Here is a 19,974-nt window from a genome sequence, read left to right as displayed (position 1 = left end):
ACCGGAGTGCCCGGAGAAAACCCACGTAGGCATGGGGAGAACATGCAAACTCCACACAGGCGGGGATTGAACCCAGGTCCTCAGAACTGTGAGGCAGACGCTCTAACCAGTCGGCCACCGTGCCGCCTGACTGAACTGTGTCAAATATTATTCCAAAGCACAATTCATGTTTTGTTTATCCATAGGATGTTTTTTTTTTTTTTTTTTTTTACTCACATAAGGAAATGCGTTGGATCCATTACTGTATTTATATTCACTCGGAGAAAAATCCAATTCCATGATCCCCACAGCAGTAAAACAAATCAATTCTGGCCATGCCTGCCAATTCTTGATACATTTCATTGTTTAACATGATCAAAAATCTAAATATATACAATGAATGAAACATAAATAGTATTTCTTGTCACATCCCCATTCTCTAGCATTCCCTTTACGTACTTCAACAACATGCTTAGCTGCTCACACAGCTAAGCATCCTTACTTCAGAACAACATACTTTTCATTCTTTCAATCATTTAACTCAAAACGCCGTGAATATTTCCTTAATTGGACCTTCGGAACTTTTACATTTTTTTGCCGGGGTTGGGTGGGGGGTTGCACTTGAATGATTACTTTAAAGGACACTTCTTGGAACAGTCTGCCCATGTTGCTGTTGGATGAACTTGGGGGAATTGTCTTGCGGGGGCCACTGTGGTTTCGCTATTTGAATGTCTTCCTCGATTTTAAAGGCTTTCTTTGGGGAATCAGCCTGCGGAGGCCAAACGACTGATATCTTGCTGCCCTGCGGTTTGCTCTCATCAAATGCTTTTGTCGTTCCAATCTCACCACTGTGTGTTTTGTTCCTGTCAACTGAACTTATGCTGTTTGTTGAATATCTCCATTTTAGTTTCTGCTCTGGTGGGATGAATCCGCCAGTTCCTGTGGGAGCTTTCTGCCCGAGTTCATAATCGTACATCCCTTTGGACTTGAGGAGTTGTTTGTAGTGGTGCAGACAGAAGAAGTGTCCGTGGAGAGACACGTAATTTCCCAGGCTGCAATAGACATGGGTTGTCATCCGTTCAGCGCAGTATAAAAAGTGTGTGATGTGTCAATTAAGGACGGCCACGTTTACCTTAGTTTACTTTTGCATTGCTCACAGAAGAAACAGGATTTATGGTACTTTTTTCTGTCCACTAACCATCCATCCATCGGATAAACCCTCCTTCGACACACTGTGCAGAGCTCCGACTTCGGAACTCGAGCCTGTTGGGGTAAAAATGACAAATTAAAACTCTTTAATTTGTTGGCCAAAACTAATTTGTGTTTGATAACTGTTTGAGCACATGCATAGCAAAACATGCGTCGCTCATCTCCACATTTTTACGAAATGCATATTAGGCCAGTCTGTCTCACCAAAAAAACAATGAATAAACATTTTCCATGATTGTTGTTGTACTCAAACTCACCATTCAAATATGCACAAATGATTACTTTCTATTGGATTGGTGTGTACCATGCGTGAATCTAGGATCCGAACTCAGTCCTAATAATAATGAAATGTTGAGTCATATAGCAATTATTTTGGGCAATGAGTTTGAAAGTTATGTACATACAAAACTACCGAAAGATAGATCTTATTATTCAAGTCAACTATATCCAACATTTAATTCAGGTAGGTTCACATTGCATTTTCAAAATGAATCAATTAGTCAGATGTTCTACTGTAGTCACAGTCAGAATGAATAATCCCAAACTTAATTACAATAACCTAATTATAATAACTCATAATTCAGCTCAAGCATTTTGTTGAAAAAACCTGAAGTAAAGAAATAAAAGAGATTATACACTGTTATTGACTACTGACCATATTAGTGTTTTAGAAACAAGGATTCTATTACTGAAAGCTCACCAATGTCAACTTTTGCAATGGACTGCTTTGCCGATTGCCTTTTGTACCTTAAAGGCCGCTGTACATCCTGGCTGAGGTGCATACAGTCTCAGCGACTAAGTGGATCACCTTCGGTGTACTACTTAGCTTTTTTAACAGGCAGGATTTAGATTCCTAATATACATGGTAACGTGTTTGTCATTCAAGCATTTTGGCACATGAAGATCAGCAGTACATGCGTTAGACACACAACCGGCCCATTTATACAAATATTTTGAAGTCCAAGAAAAACATTATGTCTGCTTTGAGTTAGAAAAACAAATACATGATACTGTAATTCCTTCTATCGCCATTCGAATTTGTAAGGGTGCTGAAATGACATGCCTATGCACCCCTAAAAAGGATCTAAATATGCCTATGGTGTGCACAGTATCTAGCGGTGTCAGTATATAATCTTAATCAGAGGATGAAATAAATTGTGCAGTCCACATTATTCAGAGGTTATTTGTTGTTGTTTTTTACTAAGCACAAGCACATTTTCCATCCATGCCTCAGTTTCGTCATGGCTCATGCTTCCTAGTTTTTTTTTTTACCGGAGACAATGGTTGTCTGACGAGCCCGATGAGACACTGCTTGTGACGTCATCATTTCTGACACAGTGTCGCCGAGACTCTTGAAAACCGTCTCACTGTTGTTCCTGGTTAGGTGGAAGTTCTTCAGTAAGTTCTCGGTGGCGTCTTCGTCACACGTTTGCATTCTCCTCGCCGCCACCGCTTTCCTTTTCACCGCGTCAGCATAGGAAAAAGGAGCCGGCTGTCTTGACACGCTGGCAGAGTGCTGACTGACACTTGTCGTCGTGACCTTGCTCCCAAACACATCAACGTTTGAGCAATGCTCTGTGATTGATTTGCTCTCAGAGAAAGCTGATGGATCTGTCTGTACAATTTCTACCACATTTTCATGAGGGGGGAGGGCAGAGCCCTCCTTTAAGCTTTCCTGCATCTCTGGAGGACTTTGCAGCATTGATGTGTCGACTGACGCTTCTCGACCCCCTTTCTGCTCATCTAAAGAGAACCTCTGCTCACTCATTTCAAAAACATTCTTAAGAGCCTGGGTGTCAAAAGCTGGCAACGCCCTTTCTGAAAGGTCTTCCTTCTCTTTGATGCAATCTTCACCTTCGTTGTGAAACCACTGTGCAGGTGGTTCTAACTCATTGCTGATAGCCGTTTTATCTGTTGTTTCAAATTTATTTATAAGACCAGACAAGTCTGCTTTGGGTAGATCTTCCTTTTCTTTACGCACATTTTCTTCATCACTATCCTCCAGGTCTGGCCCCAGTCGTTCAGGGATAGCAATAGGTTCCTTACGGATATAGGTTTTATTCATTTCAGCCTTTCGGGCCTCCTCAAAAAACTCCCTCTTTTCTCTGACTGAAGCCAATGATAACTCTGAGATATCTTCAGGGACATCATTACAAAGTGGCGGTTTGATGCCAGAGCTACTTTGGGTTTTATTTGCATTTAAAACCTCTGGAGCTTCAGATGTACTTTTTCCTATTGTCTCTAATACATTGTTTCTGGAGGTCTTTGAGGTGTGGGGGGCCTCAAGTTTGATTTGCCGATGGAATGATGCAGGTGTTTCCACGATTTCAGATTTCTTCTCAAATATTAGCTGTGTGGAAATTAACGGCGGTGGGGTAACGCCACGTGAGAGCTTGGCCGTAGCGCCTTTAAGTCGCGGCAAATTTTCGGCTAGGTCAAACGTCGGAGAGGGTGTGATTGTTGTAGGCCGAGACGTCGGGGTGTCGCAGCGACGTGACGTCGGGGTGACACAGCGGGGTGGCGGCGTGGGAGGTGTGGCTGGCCTGTGGAGCAGTGTAGGTGAAGGAGTGACTCTCTGGGGCGAGTTAGTCCTTCGAATGGATTCAATGGCGAGAAATGTAGGAGAGGGAGGTCGGGTTCTGAGAGATGGCGAGGGAGCTCGAAGGTCGGTTTGTTCTTCTTTCTTGCTTTCATTTAAGGTCTCTTTCTTTGTTTGCTTCTGTACTTTTGTAGAACCAATGCTGATGTTGGATATTTTAGTACATGCAGTTGTCTCAGCAACAGACTCCAATTCATGCTTCTCCTTCATATCAACCTTTTGAGCCAGATTAGTCTCTGCAACAGAATCCCCTGATCTGTGAGGCACCTGTGGGCTTGTGAGGCAATCTGAAAATGTACTAAGCCTAGTTTTGGAAACAGTTTGCATCCCTGTGATATACGAGATTAAGCCTGAAACCTGTTGTTTTTGAGATTCCACTTTTCCCACTGATCTAGACGCTACCATTTCATTTTGTTCTGACTCAACTGGCACTTTAATTGGGACGGCACGACTTTCTTCCGGTGACGCCTGTGCACTCTTCTGAGCAACTGTCACTGCTTTCTTCTTTTTCAATCCCTTCAGATGATTTTCCTGCGCTTTTAGTTGCTGGGAGTTCTTGTCGTCTTTCCTTTCTGTCATCAAGGGTTCTTGAGCATCCCCTTCTGTGACACTTGTGTGAATTTGGCAAAGAGCAATTGTTTCATTTAATGTTTCTGTGATTGCCGTCTTTGATTCTGTGCCAGCGTCTTTACTTTGACTTAATTGTGTACCCCCTTTAGACTTTTTGGATTTCTTTTTCTTCTTTGTTGGTGTTGAAGTTGCTGTTGGGCTGTCAGTTAAATTGATCGTAACATCATCCATTGGGGAGGGAGACACTTTCAATATCTCCTGCTTTAATTCTGTATTTATCTCGCTTGACTCATTCATTATTTTCAGTTCAGTGGCATTGCTCACTTTCACCTGTGTCTTTCTCTCTTCTTCCACCTTTGCATCAACCTGCTTTTCCTGCTTATTGTTCTTTTTTACCTTTTGGTTTGTTTTCCCTGTTTTTACAGTCCCAATAGCTTCTGCTTTTTCTCTTTGATTCGGTTCATCACAGACAGTGTCCTGGTTTTTGGTGGTAGATTGATCAGTGGGCAATTCAGTTTTTTCTTTTCTCTTGCACTGCAATTGAGATTTCTTTGAATTCTGTTCTGTGGTTTCAGGTTTCACCATTTTAACAAGGCCTGTTGCATTATCTATACCTGTTCCATCGTCCATCTTTCTTTCAGTTATATCAGCTCCCCTTACTTTCATATTTTTCACATCTTTCTTCTCAACAGCAATGACAGCCTGAGTTGACACTTGGGAGGAAAGTGAAACTATTTTCTGTTTCGTTGTTTGTGCAGTTTGTCTCACAGAAGCTCTTAGCTTCTGTGAGACATAGCTCTTTTGAACAGAGCTGACCTTAGAAGACTCATTAGAAACCATTTCCTGTTTGGCAGATGATATTGTGGTAGGCCCTGTGAGAATTCTTTCATGAATGGTGCTGACATTGTTCTGAATGGTATTGGAGATAACAACCTGCTTGGATGCATCACATGATGAGGAGTCTAAATTAAGTATCAAAGCTGCATTTTCAGTTGTGGCCTGTTTTATCTTGGGCATGTTATGTGTCTGCTTTACATCTTCAGTGGCAATATTCTGAAGAGCAGTAAAAAGTGAGTCATTTACATTGGGAGGAGTTGGAGTGGTTGGAGGAGTGCTATCCTCTTTATGCTTCCGGTACGTTTCCTCCGCTTTTATTAATGGGGTGCTAAATTTCCTCGTTTTCCCTCTCATTTGAGGCGGGGGGGAAGAAGGCGGGGTGAATCTTACAGGAGAGATGCAAACTTTCCTCGGTGCTTGTGGCGATTCCAGTGGTGGTGGGACTTCACTTGTTTTAGATATACGTGTCGCAGTTATGGACTGACTCAACTCTGCTGTGTGGTATTTTTCCACTCCAGGCTTAAGCTTTGGGACAGGACACAAAGTTGGAGCTTTGACTTTCTTTACCATCATCGTTTTAGCCTCCGCTGGTGAAACATGAACTGCTTGTTTTGGCATTCTTTCCAGTTCTCGCTGAGGTGGTGGTGATGGTGTTGGGAGGAAGTCCTGCTCATTGGTAGCTGGTGGCGGTGGAGGAGGGAGCTGATCAACGTCAGAATCCACACACGGAGGGGGTGGCGTAGGCGGCAGAGGAAGTTCAATATCTACCACAGGCGGAGGTGGAGGAGGAAGAGGCAAATCTGGTTCCGGCACTTGTCCTTTGATAGTGTAAACATCTGTTTCTACTTTAGTTTTATTTAACTGTATCATTCCCTTTGGCTTTAGATTGCAGAATTCTGTTTTTAATGTTTTGGTGCCATGACTTTGTGTTATGGTTTTGTGCTTTACAATCGTTTTTGATTGCATGGTACTCCTTTCGACTGTACGAGACTTTGATTGAACATTTTTTGTTTCATTAGCACCAGACTGACTTTCAGGTGAAACTGCAGTTTTGATTTTTTGTGCGTTCCTCTGTGTCTCAGCATTTAAATTTTTAACAGGAGGCCTCTGCTTAACTCTGACTCTTCTGTAGGAGCCGAGTTTACCTTTGGGAGTGTCACGATGTGCCGTTTCCATAAGTGATTTAATCATGCCTTTCACATCGCCCTTTAGCACTTCTTTTTTCTCTATCAGAGTTTGCTCTTGTGTTTCATATAAGGACTTGATTGATATCTTGACATCACCTTTCACTTCTTCCTCCTCAGTGCTCGAGCTCCTTTGCATTCTGGGAGAGGAAGGAGGTTCCGTAAAGAGCTGTCCTTTAACATCCCCCTGGACAACTATTTCCTGTTGACATGTTCTCTTTTCAGCAGAAGCGTCGTGGAGACATTGCATTGCTGTGTGAATATCACCCCTCACAATTTCTTCCTTTTCCACCTCATGCACTGTTTGCTTTGCCAGCTCAAGATATCTTAATGTGGCCTTAACATCTCCAGAAACTAGATCATCCATGGTGGCTTTAACTCGGGAAGTTGCAGATTTCTCAAGGGATCTCAGAGTTCCTTTGATGTTACCAGGGATGATATCTGGCTTCTCTACTTCCTTGAGACGATGTTGTGCCCTCTCTAGGCATCGCATTGTTTTGGGTATGTTGCCTTTCACCACCTCCTCTTTCTCCACAACAACTGTCTGGTTCACCGACTCCGACAAAGAAGTCAATGCAGCTTTCAAATCCCCTTTAACGATGTCCTCCTTAAGGAGACTCTCTGATGAAACGGTGGGCTCCGTCATGAAAACTTTTACTGTGTTATGAACATCACCCGGGATAATATCATCCACTGTGCGCTCTATCAGAGTTTGGTTTTGACTAAGGATGACTTTCATGCCATGAATGTCACCACCAATAATCTTTTCTTTCTCTACCGCTTCAGGTGACGCTTCATCTGGTTCTAAATTGAGCTGTTTTAGATAACTGAGGGCTCCAGATTCGATACATGTGGAATAAAAATTGACATTTCCCTTCTCAGTTTCATCTACCGTTATCCTCTTTGTCAGATCATGCTGATCTTGGCTGGCGAGTCTTTTCAGGGCACTCTTTACATCCCCTCTTACCACACCCTCTTTTTCTACACTAACACAGTCTTGTTTGTTCAGAAGGGAATATATTGTCATCTGTACGTCACCCTTTTCATCCTCCTGAATGAGAAGTCCATGTTTGGTTGAGCCACTATCATTGAAAAGGTTATTTATGGCTTCCTGAATGTCCCCTCGTATAATTTCTTCCTTTTCAATACTTTTTTTGCTCTGTTGGTTGAAAAGTTTCTGCACTGTTGAACTGATATTACCCTTCTCTTCTGACTCAATGACCACCTGCCGCCCCTGTTGTTCCTGTCTGTTCAGGAGGTTCATCATAATTGTCTGCAAATCCCCTCTGATTACGTCCTCCCGCTGAATCTCAGGAGCTTGCTGATTCATTAGATTGTATTTTGCCATCCTAACATCCCCGATTTCATCAGATTCGATGAGTATTCCTTTCGATGTCACCACTTTCTGACTATAAAGCTCTTCAAGTGTTTCCTTGACGCTCTTGCCCAAGATTTCTCTCTTCTCTGTTTTCGTCACATTGAAGTCATCAAAAGGGGTTGTTTCAAAGAGCCACGTTGTTGACTTTACATCTGTTTTGACAATTTCATCTTGAGTGACATGTGTCTCCTCATCCTCATCAACCTCTTTAATGTGGTCCAAAGGGTTTTTCTCAAACAGCCAAACTGAATGCTTCACATCTCCTTTTTCCACCTCCTCCTTTTTAACCATCTCAATCAGGTTTTCTGAACTCAGGCTCCTTATTTTATCAATTGACTGGGTCTCAAATCTCCATTTAGCTGACCTGACATCACCCTTTTGTATTTCACTTACATTGACTGTTCTGACAAAATCCAACGGAGTATCAGATTCAAAGCGATCTTTATTCATTTTAACATTTCCCCCTTGAATGTCATCTACAGTCTTTATAAATGTCTTCTTTTCTTCAGAAATCCTATCAAGTGGCTGTGTCTCAAATTTCCACTTTGCAGAGATGACGTCTCCTTTTTGGTCATCCTGCTGTGTGACAGATTTAATTATGTAAACCTCATCGGAGTCCTTGATGGCGTCAAGGGGTTTGGTTTCAAACAACCACCGGGTTCCGATTACATCTCCACGTGTCACCTCCTCGCTGGTGACTGTGGTAACTTCATGGTAATGACCCTCCTTGTCCTGAATAGCATAAAGAGGCTGAGTTTCAAAGAGCATTGTGTAATTTGTCACATCGCCCTTCTCTTCATCATGGCGAGCAATCGTTTGCATTGTGGACAGCTCAGTTTCAGACACTGCCTCCTTAATTTTATCCAAGGAGAAGGTCTCAAAGATGAAGCGACCTCTGTCTACATCCCCTCCGTGTACATCAGTTACCGTACGGCTTGTCAGCACTTCCTCTTTACCGTCATGTATGGTATCTATAGATTGATTTTCAAAGAGCCATTTGCAGGTCACTATGTTTCCTTTCTGTATTTCCGCTGTCTGGGCTCTCTTGAGATGTTGCATCATTTCCTCTGATGTTGATGTCATGATATCGGAGGTGCTGTGTTCAAATATGTGCTTCTTTCTCAACACATCTCCAGATGCAATGTCAATCTCTGTGACTCGTTTAAAGGAGCGTGCATCCTCCCCAGAAAGATTCTCTAGTTTTTCTGTCTCAAAGAGAAAACACGCCGTGCTGACATCTTTCCCTTGAATGTCCTCTTGATTCACAGTGCATGTTTTGAATACAGTTTCTGTCTCATCATGGATTGTATCAAGGGCTTGCATCTCAAAAAGCCATGTGCACATTTTAACATCTCCCTTTGGCATTTCTTCAGACTTATTTTCAATGTTTATGTCCACTTTTTCATACAAGACATCCATTGGTTGTGTCTCAAATAGCCACTTGCAGTTTTTTACATCTCCTTTCATAATGTCTTGCTTTTTATTTTCTATTTCCTCATCTTCGATGTTGCTGAAGTACTTGATGGCATCAAGAGGCTGTGTCTCAAACAGCCACTTGGCAGTCTTAACATCACCAGATTCTATTTCCTGTTTGGATACACCCTTAATTATTTGGTATTTGTCAATGCTTTCATCAAATTGGTCAATTGGTCGTGTTTCAAACATCCATTTGTATGTTGTTACATTTCCGCTCACCACCTCTTCGTGACGCACTGTTTTCACCTCATGGAAGTGGCCTGAGCGGTCCTCCATGGCATACAATAGCCCTGACTCAAATAGGTTTTTGTTAGATTGCACTGAACCACTTGTGACACCCTCAATATGGATCTTTTGAGACTCGTCTCTTCTGTTTAAATCTGTGCTCTCAAAGATTTGCTTATAGTTTGACACATCCACTTTGTCGATTTCTTCCAAGTCAATTGTTCTAATGACTTCCTTCTTTTCATCTCGAATCTGCTCCAAAGGTTGGCTTTCAAATAGCCATTTCTGATGTTGAACAGCTCCCCTCTCCTCATCAAGTTCCACTCTTTTCTTCAGTTTTCCCACCTCTGCAAGCTCCTTAGGCTCCTCAGTTGGGATTGTTTCAAAGTAATGTCTGGTAGATTTTACATTGCCTGCAATTATTTCCTCTTTTGTCAATGGAAGGCAGTTTGAATCCTCTTTTAACATGTCCATTGGCTGAGTCTCAAACACCCAGCAATTCCTATGAACATCTGCTCTGCAACTTGTGCCCTCCTCCTTCGTGAGGTCCTCCTCGATGTTTACAGTTCGAGTTATCTCTTTCTTCCCCTCTCGTAGGTGCTCCATAGGTCGACTCTCAAAGCGCCACTTTTGATGTCTCACATCACCTTTTATTTCTTCATTCGCCAGTGCCTTTTTAAAGTTTCCAACTTCAGGGCAGTTGTTCCTCTCTGTTTGAGGGCTGCTTTCAAAGAAGTTTCTCGCTAATCTAACATTACCCCCAATGATTTCTTCAACAGAGTGAGTCATGGAATTTGAATCATCCTTGAGAGAATCCTTTGGTTGGGTTTCAAACATCAAGCAGTGTTTGCGCACATCTGCCCCAACTACCTCCTCAGTTTTTGAGCTTTCCAACTCAGTCAGGGAATTCAATGTCTTTATCTCAAACAACCATCGGCCCCAGTCTCCTTTGTTACAGTCTTCCATAGAAAGACTACACACCAGCTTAAACGATGAAAGAGGTTTGTTCACATCAAGAGGTTCTGTATCAAAAAGCCAACGTGAACCAATCGAGTTCTCCAGCTCAGTTTCAATTTTGCGCACAGATTTAATCTCCAGCATCTGACTGGACTGTCCCATGATGATGCATTTAAACTGAGTGTCAAAGGTGCTTGTTATAGTTTTCTCATCATCATTGATTTCTTCCACGACCGCCCTTAAGCTCAACAGATGCCGCTCATTGATTGTCTCAGTGTGTCCGAGGCCTTCCATATACTTATTGTCAATCATGTAAATGGTGGCAATTCCGTCCTCTCCTGTAAATACGACCTCTTTGGTGAGCTCCTCTTCCTTGTGCATTTTATTCAGACTGTCCATCGTTTGGGTTTCAAACAGCCACGCTGCAGCTCGGACATCTCCCTTGTCAAACTTGTTCCTATACTCCATCGAGTAGCTCTCACGTGGACCTAACTCATCCATCGGCTTTGTCTCGAACATCCACGCCGTACGTCTCACATCCTTTCCAAGAATCATCTCTTTCTCTGTAAACTTGTTATTGTCTTCATCTCCATTCAGGGATTCATCCTTGATGGCATCTAGTGGCTTATTTTCAAACATCCAGCGCCTTGACTGCACATCTCCAGGCAGAATCTCTTCCCATTCGTATTCCTCATCGGTGACATCAGCTTCATTCTCATATAAGTAAGCTTGACTATCACGCTGGTTGTTTACAGATTCATTGTATTCATTGTAGAACTCCTCTTCAATATTTTTCCGAACTCCAGGATGAATGTGCTTGTACAGACGTTTCAGCTCAGACATGCTCCTCTGCTTGATGGAAGCCTCTTTGCTGAGAAGGTTTTTGCCCGAGTTCACTAAACCTTGAGGATCTTCAGATGAGTAATGAGTAAGGGGAATATTTTCAATGCCTGATGACATTTGGAGTAAATCCGGCGGTGGAGGCGGAAGGTAATCAGAATCTTCTATGGCTGCTGGTGGAGGTGGTGGTGGTGGAAAATCCTCGTAATCTATCATGGCATCCAATGTGTCCTCTTCTGCTTCGACTACTGACTCTTGGTGCACCTCATTAGTCACTGTGTTGTTTTGGGTCACACATGGGGACCACTTTGACCGATTGATGTCACGTCCAATCTTTTTTAAAGAGCAAAAGTGACATTTATGGGTAAGTAACTTGAAAAGTGGCATTTGTGAGTAACTTGAAACATCTCACATAATTATTCCATATCGTTAAATACACCTGCAGATAAAGCATCAGTCACATGATACAACCTTACCAAAGCAGAATAGCTGTCAGTTGAACCAATATTATTATGCTCCACGGTACAGAAAAAAATGTTTTTTGTGGTATTAAAAAATATAAAATGGAAGTGATTACCTTAATTGGTTTGTGTGGGGCTGCTTCCTCTATAGTTCTTTCAAAGTGAGCCCTTAGTTCTTTTGTTGTGTATCTAGGAAATTCCTCTTCTGTTCATCAGCATAGAAATGAGAATAAAGACACCTTCCATTAGGTTGGGAGCAATGCTGTGTCCACACAATGCGACTCAATGCCTTACCTTCATTTTCATGGTCTTTATCACTGTAATGTAAGTTATTGTCACTGTCTGACACCTATAAATATTTAACAAAAGGAAACACAAATAATTAGTCCTCAGTAATCTTAATTTGCCAAATCCAACAGAACATAATACACTTCCTGGGCACAACATTAACAAGTTGTGCAGTTGTGAGGTATACCCTATTGTTAAGTTTTACGGTACAGTATTAATAATGTCACTGATATGCATGCACGTCAAAACCGTGTAAATCCATCCATCCATTTTCTGAGCCGCTTCTCCTCACTAGGGTCGCGGGCGTGCTGGAGCTTATCCCAGCTATCATCGGGCAGGAGGCGGGGTACACCCAGGACTGGTTGCCAGCCAATCGCAGGGCACATACAAACAAACAACCATTCGCACTCGCAGTCACACCTACGGGCAATTTAGAGTCAGCGTGTAAATTAATTAGCAATTAAACTAGTCAATCATTCATTCATTCATCTTCCTGTTCCGCTTATTCCCAATAGGGTCGCAGGCGGGCTGGAGCCTATCCCAGCTATCTTCGGGCGAGAGGCGGGGTACACCCTGAACTTGAGCGCCAGCCAATTGCAGGACACATATAAGCAAACAACCATTCGCACTCACATTCACATTCACACCTATGGGCAATTTAGAGTCCTCAATTAACGTACCATGCATGTTTTTGGGATGTGGGAGGAAACCGGAGTACCCGGAGAACATGCAAACTCCACACAGGCGGGGCTGGTAACTGTGAGGCGGATGTGCCAACCAGTTACTCACCGTGCCGCCGCAATTACACTATATATTATTCTAAATGCAATGTAAACTAATAGCTGGGAGAGGCTCCAGCACTCCCGCAACCCTTGTGAGGATAAGCGGCTCAGAAAATTGACTACATCTTAATGGAAAAAAAAGTAAAAGAAAATTTATCTGAGTGTATCTTTCTTATGCTTATTGCACAGGAATACTGTTTTTATTTTAATTTGTTTTATTTTTTTAGCTCCGTACTTCATGATCTCTAGTCTTCCAATATACTTTACCAATACTGGTCAGAGTATTGTGATAATATTCTTATCATTGGCAAGATATTGTGTAATGCGATAAAAGGGGGTTCACTGTAATTCTTTTTTATTAATGTTTAAGGGCAGAACATTTAAAAAGGTTTTGTACAGCGCTCATTAGATTATGGAGATGTATTCTGTGGCCAGTGAATGCACGAATAACACAGATTAAATCAGGCATAGAACAAGTTATTTTGTCAACAAATTAATCAAATATTGAATACCATTTTTTCTTGGTTGGATAGTAACTGCTGAGTGCCTGTCACCATCTGTTGCCCGCCGCTTGAGACAGAGACCTCTGAGTGTGACATTTCCTGTAACTGTAAAAACAATGACAATGATCAGATATGCAGCGAGTACCGTAATTTCTCGTGTATAATGTGCACCCATGTATAATACGCACCCCCAAAGTTGACCTTAAAATTCTGGAAAACCTCTCTACCTATGTATAATGCGTTTCTACAATGCATTATTTTGCTTCTACCCATATGATCAAAACATGAAGTATTAACTGTAGTTTGTTGTTTTTTTCAAATATTTATTCTGAAGTTAAGCAGTTTATTTGAATATGTAATACTTTCTTTTTATTTACTTGCTCTTATTTTGAAATTCACAGTCCTACATTTCTTTAGTAAATGAGAAAACACACAGTTGTGCTCATATGTTCTACCCAGGCAGAATTTGTAAGGTGGGTACAATTCTTTAAAGAAAACATGATTTATTATTAAATAAATGTTATTTTAATGGAATTCAAATTAAACACTCAAGCATTTCAGAAAAGCATTATCATTAAACAAAACATAACCATGAAGAAAGTAATGATGGTTGTTGTTGACTGATGACTATCAGTCGTATTTAAAAAAAAAAAATGCGACCATTTAGGGGCAGTCTTGAACCCTGCCGATAGATACCACAAGATGGTGGCAAATCACAACTTTTGTTTAAGTGAAGCTCCTCAACTCACTGCAACATAGTTCCTTGGCAAAACAATAGTTTGGCCTGAGCACAAAAAACAGCAAACTGTTTTTGCAGTGAATAATTTAAAAAAAAAAATGTAAATCCCTAAAGATATGACTTGGTTAATCCAGATCAGCGAATATCTAGCGGTTCGCTGTAAAGTAATTCAACACTCTGGAACTGTGCCGATACAGACTGCATGCCTGGATATGATATGTATTTCAAACAATATACAAAAATATGCCTCATTCATCTGAGCACGCTCCACTAGTGTTCATTTGATGCGAGTCAGCTCCACATACTGAAGTGTTATCTGGTATGCCATGCTGAGACCAAGCAGGGACCCGACCGTCAATGCAATGCAGTACGACTTGTGCTGATAGAGGTGAGATGACAAAGAACATGCAGTGCTGTTCATTCATACTGTGCCACAAAATAATAGAAAAGCGTGTGTTGGTGCATATGAGAGGTAAGATGTATCACAAACCTCTGTGTTCATTTTCTGAATAAATGGCATATTTTCGCAGGGTGCAACCATGCATGTTAGTGAGCTAAATGAAAGCAAGCAATCAGGTTTCCTGTCTCCAGTAATGTTTCCTGCTCACTTGATGATAGACATCTCATTCTCTTTCATGCATTGGCGCCCATAATTTGGCAAACTGGCCTCTAATTTTGTGTACCTGCACACTGCTGTGCTGGAAATGGAACTGGGTTACTTGTGATGTGGTAGTCGAGGTAGTTTCCTGGGTCTTAAATTGTTTCCTCACACTGGCAAGTCCCTCAGGCACAGAACAGATCTCAGACTCATCCATGACCTAATGAAGCAGGGACTATCATGAGCAGGCTTCTCTTTGACACAACCTCACACGAGGCTAATCTTCAGCCTGTTAATCATGCTGCAAAGCAGAAGTCTCCAACTTTTTTGCACTAGTGACTGTTTTCAAATAAAGCAATACAGTGGTGCCTTGAGATACGACTTTAATTTGTTCCTGGACCACGATCTTAACTAAAACCACATCTCAAATCACATTTCCCATGGAAATGAATGGAAATGGTATGACAGCTGGGATAGGCTCCAGCACGCCCGCGACCCTAGTGAGGAGAAGCGGCTCAGAAAATGGATGGATGGATGGGTATTGATCTTTTCCAGACTCCCCCCTAAAAAGAATCAACAACATTTGTTGTAATTTGTATTTTAATGAGGAAACAAACATTCCATAACATTGTACTTTATAAAAACACACAGTAATAATATTGTTAAATACATTGCCAATTCCAATGAAGTTGGGACGTTGTGTTAAACATAAATAAAAACAGAATAGAATGATTTGGAAATCATGTTCAGTTTTAGGCAGTCCTGCCTGGATGCAGCATCCCATCATATTGCAGCAGGGCATGTCCTAACTAGAACCTAGACACTAGAAACTATATTTGTATAGCCGAACTCATAAAAGAGTCTCAAAGGGCTTCACAGGCCTACAGTTGACCATGAACTGACCGTGAACTCTCCTGGCCTAAACTCCCCGACTGTGCAAGAAAAAACTCAAAACCCCATTTCGGGAAAAAAACAAACCTTGAGAAGGGACCACGGATGTGTGGTGCATTATTAAGTGCAATATACGACAATGGAGACTCCATACTGTTGTACAAGTGAAGTAAGAATTCCACCTACAGTACCAAGCTGTTGAAGCTTGGTAGTGTAGTTAGTGTCTTAAGTTAAGTTAAGTTAAGTTAAGAGTGTTGTTAACATGTTGCCGGCATCAAATTCAAATGAGTGAAGCTTTAAAATAAATAAATAAATAAATAAAATAAACTTCATCAGTTTGATCACTAAATATCTTGTCTTAGCAGTGTATTCAATTGAACATAGGTTGAAAATGATTTACAAATCATTGTGTTCTGTTTTTATTTGTTTTGCACAACATCCCAACTTCATTGGAATTGGGGTTTGTATATTGTATCCAGGCATGGGGCGGTTACTGGTTTCAAGGTATACCAGAGTTTTAACAAGTCACGACTTTCCCGCTTGTCGCATTTACGTGCGCGACACCCATCACTCGTCGACAAATTCATGGTAACATTAATGTATTACTCCTCTATAATGCTGCCTGGAAATGAATGCTTGCAACAAGCTATGAGCGTTGGTGTGTCTACAATTACTGAAATAAATACTATAGACACTGTGTGGGCAGATAACTCGCTAATTAGCGTGGCTATCATCAGTTTGTTTCTGCTCTGATATTACTTTACAAAGTGGAGAAGAGCAGAGAAGTGGCTACTAATTTTCTGAGAAATGAGTGCTTTGGCTTTTGTACTACATTTTGATTTTACGTAGAAAGGTTCAACTGTTTATTTTCTTTTTTTTACCTACGGAGCGCATTCAGTGGGAAAAAAAAGTTGTTTTTATTTACCGAAACATTTCAAAATAATAACATTTTTCTCTTTTCAGCACTCTCCTTAGAGCTGCTCAGGGAGTCTTGTTTCCTTCCTATTTATACACTCTTCTCAATTTGTACTGTCTATGAAAGGCTGCTGACCCCCCCTGCCGAGTCACTCCCGGCTGCACGACTGTCACCACCTTCATGAATACAACATGACAACATCGGCAGTAAAAGGTGACCATACCAAGAGTATTGTTGCACAGCTACCTCGCAGCCTTCAAGGCTGCGTACAACAGTGACATAAACATCACTTTAATGACAGCATATTATGGCTGTGGCTCCACGCTGAATATGAAATGTTCATGCACAAAGTACCCTGCTTGGGATGATGTTGTCCATTCGCTGGGTGACAGTAGCCTGGTACATGATGGCCCTACAGTGGGTCAGCGCTTGGTTCTTCCTGTTAAAATGTTTCAGGAGGTCCTGCTCGGCTTAAACGTGTGCTGCCAGCAGCTGAAGACACACACAGCCAAGAAACTGTTTCGTTTACAGGGGTCGTCATATGTGAGTCGGCTGGAAATATTCACATCACAATGGGAAAAGAACATTCTCAGAAGAACATAATTGCCCAAAAAGCAATGAATGGAACATATTAACTCATAACCAACCATAGTTTATTGCTTATACAGTGGTGGCTTGAAATACCAATTTAAAAAAAATTCTGTGACCACGCTTGTTACCCAAAACACTTGGGTGTTTCATCCTGATCATCCATTCACTGAAATGAATGGAAATGCCATTAATCCGTTCCAGCCACCCCTCAATTTTTGTGTTTGTGTTTTTTAGTTAGGCAAAATAGGATTATATTATATTTGACTTTATAAAAACACAGAATAATAACATAATTCAATTGAATGTAAAGAATTAAACAACATGTGCATCAGGATTCAGTGCTGGAGTCCAATTTATTGTGCTGCTCGTTCTGCTGTGCCCGCCATTGCCACCAAGAGAGAGTACAATACAGTGATGCAGACACAAATGAAGAAGAATAGTACTTCTTCTATTACTACTGTAAGTGACTCAGGTGCTGTAATATTAGTTATTTTTCATACAGGATAAAAAGCTATGCCTATGAGTATTGTTTTATTATATGTCTACGTGTTGTTCCAACGTTTGTGTTCAAATATCCGTTGCTTCTAAAACCGCAACAATCAATACTAACTGTTAGCATGTCAGTGGTGTTTTGGATCATTTGTTAGCATTAAGCTAAGCCGCCTTTCCTAAGGCAAAGCTATATAGTTGTTTTAAATATACGTGTAATTCTCTTTGTTTGATGTTTAGTTTGACAGTAAACTTCAACTGTGAGTGGCATTAAACAGCTTGAAGCCTTTTTGAATTAAATTAAATGTAATTCAATCAATTGCCAAACTGCTCCTTATTGTGTGCGTTGAATTGAGTTCAATGCCATCATACAGTGCTCTTATCGGAAGTTTGTGCTCAGAAGTCAAAGCAAAGAAATTGGCCGAATGACAGCTTGTATCTCGAAAACCTTTTAAGTCGGATCACTTGTATGTCAAGGCACTACTGTATTTTGTCAATCGTGTTTACTGACTGCTATAATAATTTGCGGAGTATTGTGATTAACATCAACTACATGACAATCTACTACACCTGTAACATTTTCATTTATGCAGGTTTCAAATATGAATTGTTTTTGGTACAAAACATCCAGTTCTCAAACTTCAATGAAGTCAATAGACATACAATTAAAAGCAACTGGTGCATTGAAGCACTGCACCATTTGTAGCCTGTTTTTATTGAATTAATTAAAGTTTCAGGTCGTTATTGATTAGCAGCTTTATTAAGTGATTTGCTCTGAGGAAAGTGTACTGTATAAACCGGATATTTAAACTTAATAATTGAATGAAACTAAATTACTGCAAATTACTATGTAACTAGCTCCCTTGAGGGGATATACTGTATATATAGAAACTATTAAATGTTATTGCAGATAGTAAAATTTGCATCCAGAAAAGTCCTAGGCTATCGAATGACACGTTATGTTGAACGGCAAGCTCAAATAACAAGAAAGTGAAGTTATCTAGGCGCCTTTACAAAAATAAGTGTAGCCTATTTTAAACGCAACCATGAAGGGCCTTGTTGCTTTTATGAAAGTAGTGAGGTCACAGTGTCCCTGTCTGAAAATGCTGCAGTCACATCGATAAACATGGGATTTACTGGAAATCACTCCACTGTGCTGCCCATTTCGTGGCTTGTCAAGTATTTCCCAAGTAGAGCGACACAACACCTGCAGTAATACAGAGCTCCGTCTATTTGGAAGCAGAATAAATCACTTCTCTCCTCGAGGCAGCATTTCAAATTGCTGAGTTAATTTTGTGTTTAGTCGCTTTCTATTTCCCTGCGGTTCAAACAGTCATAATTCCAAACTAACATGGCATCACGCAGGGAAGTCCCATTCATTCATGACCTACCAGGTAAAAATAGAAGGTGAGTTATATATCTACGAAAAAAGCTCAACAGGTAGACTCCCACTCAAATGGCCACTGCACCCCCAGCCAGCAGGGTCCTTCCAAATCAAAAGCAAATCCCAGTCAGCGTTGGAGACCAGCTCCAGTAGCGCGTCCACCTCTGTCGGACGAATGGAGAGTGACAGCTGATTTTATTTTAGAACCTCCGCCCACTCCCAAAACATGGCCCTTCTCTGATTTTGTTAGAGCCACCCCTTTAAAAAAAAAAAAAAAGCATTTCCCCTACAGATGCCTGTGTACTCATCAAGCACGTCAACCCAGTTTCATCATCACGGCCCCACATCGCATGGCACGCAACAGCTGTTACAGTCTGTCATGAAATTCTAGAATCCCCAGAATCCATCACGAGTATTCCTATTCCGCGCAACATGGACGCCCGCCAGTCGTCAATTCAGGTGACAGTAAACCGTGTCGTGGTGTGCGGTGAGTCTCAAATGGGGCCAATGATGTAATGTAATGTCAAAGCTAGTAGGGCGTAGGGGGCCAGTAAATCCAACACAAGACACCTCAGAGTGCTGTGTGCGAGGCAGTTCGTCTTGTTTGGTCTAGACGGAGACGGTGGCGCCAGCCTGCCTCTGCTATCTTGTAACAGCAAAACTAATGTTAATGTCTGCCATGGCATCTGAACACCCCTGGTGAGAGGATCCTCAGATCTTCTAATGGGCCACCTGTTTTATAGAAATATTCAACATGGGCAATTTTCAGAAGTCAGTTTTCTGCTCCAGCATGACTGTGTCTCGGTGGACAAAGCAAGGTCCATAAAGTCAGTTTGGTGTGGAAAAGTATGACAGCCCTGACCTCGACCCCATTAACTCATTCACTGACTTTACATTTGTCACTTGGTTTCCAGCCATTTACTTCCACCGAAGTATATATTTATCATGCTTTTCAATGAGCAGGTGTGGAAGAGGGTCTCACCCAGCTTGTCTGTGAAATTAAAGTGTGTAAACCACTGTAATGACTAAAAGTACCCTGAAGATGGTGATGTCGCATTGCTTTGGAGTTGGCGTTAGA

The 19,974-nt window shown here is 41.4% G+C and overlaps 1 protein-coding gene across 1 annotated transcript; it reads right to left on the bottom strand.

Annotated features, from left to right (window-relative positions):
* Positions 1-945: 945 nt before the first annotated feature.
* xirp2b (xin actin binding repeat containing 2b) lies at positions 946-16,837 on the bottom strand. The gene is made up of 8 exons (XM_061692017.1): positions 16,787-16,837; positions 14,711-14,845; positions 13,298-13,387; positions 12,010-12,064; positions 11,832-11,920; positions 2,461-11,587; positions 1,112-1,242; positions 946-1,031 (listed from the first exon to the last, which is right to left on the bottom strand). The coding sequence occupies exons 1-7, from the start codon at positions 16,835-16,837 to the stop codon at positions 1,151-1,153; spliced, it is 9,639 nt and encodes a 3,212-aa protein (XP_061548001.1). The 3' UTR covers positions 946-1,031; positions 1,112-1,150.
* Between the last annotated feature and the right edge of the window lie 3,137 nt (positions 16,838-19,974).

This window comes from Phycodurus eques, chromosome 12 (assembly GCF_024500275.1).
Source record: "Phycodurus eques isolate BA_2022a chromosome 12, UOR_Pequ_1.1, whole genome shotgun sequence".
In the NCBI taxonomy this organism is placed as follows: Eukaryota; Metazoa; Chordata; class Actinopteri; order Syngnathiformes; family Syngnathidae; genus Phycodurus; species Phycodurus eques.
This window is presented reverse-complemented; position numbering and strand designations above follow the sequence as displayed.